Source organism: Neophocaena asiaeorientalis, unplaced genomic scaffold, assembly GCF_003031525.2.
Source record: "Neophocaena asiaeorientalis asiaeorientalis breed wild unplaced genomic scaffold, Neophocaena_asiaeorientalis_V1.1 scaffold964, whole genome shotgun sequence".
Lineage (NCBI taxonomy): Eukaryota > Metazoa > Chordata > Mammalia > Artiodactyla > Phocoenidae > Neophocaena > Neophocaena asiaeorientalis.
In genome coordinates, this window is record NW_020175787.1 from 101,259 (window position 1) to 104,998 (window position 3,740).

Here is a 3,740-nt window from a genome sequence, read left to right on the forward strand (position 1 = left end):
AGACAGTCTTGCAGTGCCCAGCCCTAATCCACGTGAGAAGTGGTGGTGTCTGCCAGTCAGGGGAGGGGTGGGGCGGGGCTACAGCTGGGCTTTAGGGGGAGCCCAGCCCCAGACCCTCCCCACCCTCCCTTCTCCTCCTCGCAGGCGCCTTCCTTGTGCCCTACTTCCTCATGCTGGCCATCTGCGGCATCCCCCTCTTCTTCCTCGAGCTCTCTCTGGGCCAGTTCTCCAGCCTGGGACCCCTGGCTGTCTGGAAAATCAGCCCCCTCTTCAAAGGTGAGGCTTCAGTGGGGTGCTCTGAGCCTGAGGGAGGCGGGGAGGTTCCCGCCACAACCTGTAGGCAGAGAGGGAGGTGAAACCCAGAAAGGGGATGGCTTCCTTGGCCTGAAGGCTGCCCGCTCCCCCGCCCAGGTGCCGGTGCGGCCATGCTGCTCATCGTGGGCCTGGTGGCCATCTACTACAACATGATCATCGCCTACGTCCTCTTCTACCTCTTCGCCTCCCTCACCAGCAACCTGCCCTGGGAGCACTGTGGCAACTGGTGGAACACAGACCTCTGCCTCGAGCACAGAGGCTCCAAGGACGGCAACGGGGCCCTGCCCCTCAACCTCACCAGCACCGTCAGCCCCAGCGAGGAGTACTGGAGGTCAGGCCCCCGCCGGCCCAGCAACGGTCAGGGAGGGACAGAAGGCATCAGTGTGCCCGTGTCCCCAGGGGGCTCAGCATATGCACCTCAAAGGCCAAGCTCAGGTGCTCGTGTTAGGTGGACTCTGGGTTCTAATCCCAGCTCTTCACCTGGCCAGCTGTGTGACCGTGAACAATTTCTTTTGCTTTATCTTGGAAGTGGGTGTGCTAATAGTATTGGAAGGTTACTGTGAGGATTCGAGGAAAGAAAGCTTATAAGTAGTGCTGCCCAGCCTGGTGGATTGTGAGTGCCCAGTAAGTGCTAGCTGATGGTAATGATGCCGACGGTAACAGTAATCGTCAACTTTTGGAGCCTCAGTTTCCTCCTCTGCTCAAGGGGGTAATAAGAGTCCCTGCTTCATAGGATGGTATCAGTCAGCCACTCAATCATTCGTTCTTTCAATCTGTATTTATTGAGTACCGACTGTACTAGTGGGTAAGGCACTTAGCAGAGGCCATGATCATACAGGACCATCTCAGGTTAGCCTAACAGGAGAAAGAAGACTGTAGGAGAGAGTAAGGGGTTGCTATGCGAATTATGCAGGTAAAACCCTTAACACAGTGCCAGGCACATTGCAAGCCCCTGTGAATGGTGGGTATCGAAAGGGCATCGCTGTCCATTGGCCTGTCCCAAAGTCCCACTTTATAGCTGAGAAAACAAGGCCCAGAGGCTTGCTCAGTACCTACTGGCAGAGGCAGTACTGGAACCAAGGCCTCCTGATACGTGATCTTGTTCTGGAACATTCCAGAGTAGCCTTGTTCCTAGGTAAGGGCCATTGGTTAACCAGAGGACACAGACCAGATACCCCCAACCCTTTACCTAGTAGCAAAAGGCTACTCTTAGGAATCTTCCCCCAAATGAGCTGCATGTCTTGAAATGTTTTAATCTCCAACCCACACATATTACACGGTCCATCCGTTTATCCACTTAAAGTCCATCCAAAGTGTCTGCACCTGCTGAGGAGTATGTCTGACCAGTGGGGGAGGGCTTGGGTCTGCAGCTAAAAGCCAAAGAACATGACATGGTCACTGGCAACTGCCAGGGGTCTCCATGGCAACGCCATGGCCCACTGCATCAGTTGGGGGGAGCAGGCAGGAAGCCGATTGGCACTCTCACAGGGCTGAAGGGAGCTGAGTGAGTGGAGGGACTTTACAGAGGGGATCCACATGGAAAGGTGAGGCACCAGCAGGAGGGACAGCCATATCACCCCCGAGGCAAGGAGGCAGTGTTCCCGGAACCGGGGGAAATTTGAAGCCTTGGAGGAAGGGCTGCCCAACAAAAGCTGTGCTATAGCAGAAGGCAGTCACAGCCAGACCCTCTGATGGTGTGCGTGCATGTATGCGTGTACATATGTGTGTGTAAATACCCCAACCCATCATCCAGTCTCCTGCTGTTGCCTCCCATTAGCCAGACCCAGATGGAAATTGAAGAGGAAAGCAGCCTGCGTGATGGGGTCTGTAGAGGCCCACCTCGTGGCTGCTGAGCTGGTCAGAGAAGGATGGAGAGGAATCAAATAGAAAAAAGCCAGGATAGTCTCGCAGGCTGGCCACAGCTTTACTCAATGTCTGTGGAACGTGGCAGGGTCACCAGAGGACATTCAGACCTTGTCTCCCACAGCCGCTACGTCCTCCACATCCAAGGCAGCCGGGGCATCGGAAGTCCTGGGCAGATCCGCTGGAACCTCTGCCTTTGCCTGCTGCTTGCCTGGGTCATCGTGTTCCTCTGTATCCTCAAGGGTGTGAAGTCCTCGGGCAAGGTGAAGCTGGGAGGCCCCGGAGGCTTCAGAGGCTGGGAAGGGTGAGGTCTTCCTGAGGAGGCAGGGTGTGGACTGAGCCTGAGAGGATGGATGGACTTCAACTGGGAATAGGGGGAGGGAGAGTGCATTGAGACTGGGGGAGGGAGGCACTGCCTGAAGAAAGATGTGGGGGTGAGCCTGGATGGTGGCTAGGCTGGCTCGCTAGACTAGAAACACGCCGAGAGCGGGACATACCTGTTATTCAAGCTTCTTTCCTAACCTAGTGCTTGGCGCTTTGAAGAACCTCAGCAAGTGTTCATTGAGTGCTTGGAGGGTGGGTATGAGTGACGGCTCTTTGAAATGCAAGCACTAGAACACCCAGTTGTCACACCAAATTGGAAAGTCTAGAGGGTCTTCTTCAGGCATGGCTGGATCTAGAGGTTCAGTTGGAGTTATCAGGAATGTCGTTCTCTTGGTGTCTCAGCAGTACTTTCCTCCAGATTGGCTTCCTTCTCAGGCTACGTTTTTCATGAGGTTGCCCCTAGCAGCTCTACGCTTACATCTTACCTGCTAAGTATTCTCCCTTGTCCCAAGTTTCAAAAATCCTAGAATTGAGTCTCACTGGATACATAGGTCTGATACCCATCCCTGAACCAGTCACCGTGGGCAGGAGGGTGGAGTGCTCAGCTTGGCTGGGGCTGGGAATGGAGTCAGCGCCAGGTGGGAAAGTCAGGCGACTGTTATCTGAAGAAGGCCAGCTAGATGCTGGGAAGACAAAGCCGCAGACGCCCGTTTTAGGTTATGAAGGGAAGGAAGGGCCATAAAGCTGTTTCAGAAGGACTTGGAAACCTTCTAAGTGTTTACTCAATCATTTATAAATTAGAACTTGTCCCTCTGCAAAGGGCTGGGAGACGTTGTCCACGAGGAAGAGAACCACTAAAAAAAAGATTAGAAAGACAGTGTAGAGACCATTAGAAAGCCAGGAGAGGTCATCGTGGTGCAAGCCAAGGCAGCGAGGGGCTTGAGACTTGATGGTGTTTGCTGAGGGCAAGGCTGGAGGTTTGGGAACAGGCACAGACGGGGCAGAGGGGAGTTTGGGCATGTCCAACGTCTGATGACCACGCAGGCTGGGTTTGCAGGGGGCCTGGACCAGGGTACAGTGGAGCTGGAGAGAGTGGATGGTTGGGAACAGCCTTGGAAAGCAGTGATGTGTGGAGGGAGTGAGGGAAGGAGAGAGAGCATGGTGACTGCTCCCAGCTTAGGCTGCATAGATGAGTTAGTAAGATGGGGATTTCTTTTTTTTTTTTTTTTTTTTTGGTC

The 3,740-nt window shown here is 54.2% G+C and overlaps 1 protein-coding gene across 1 annotated transcript in view; it reads left to right on the forward strand.

Moving 5' to 3' along the window:
- SLC6A7 (solute carrier family 6 member 7) overlaps positions 1–3,740 on the forward strand; it is a 22,501-nt gene that overhangs the window by 6,693 nt on the left and 12,068 nt on the right. The window contains exons 3-5 of the mRNA XM_024732250.1: positions 145–276; positions 412–646; positions 2,303–2,441. Of these exons, the coding sequence (XP_024588018.1) occupies positions 145–276; positions 412–646; positions 2,303–2,441 (506 nt within the window). The remainder of the gene's footprint in view (positions 1–144; positions 277–411; positions 647–2,302; positions 2,442–3,740) is intronic.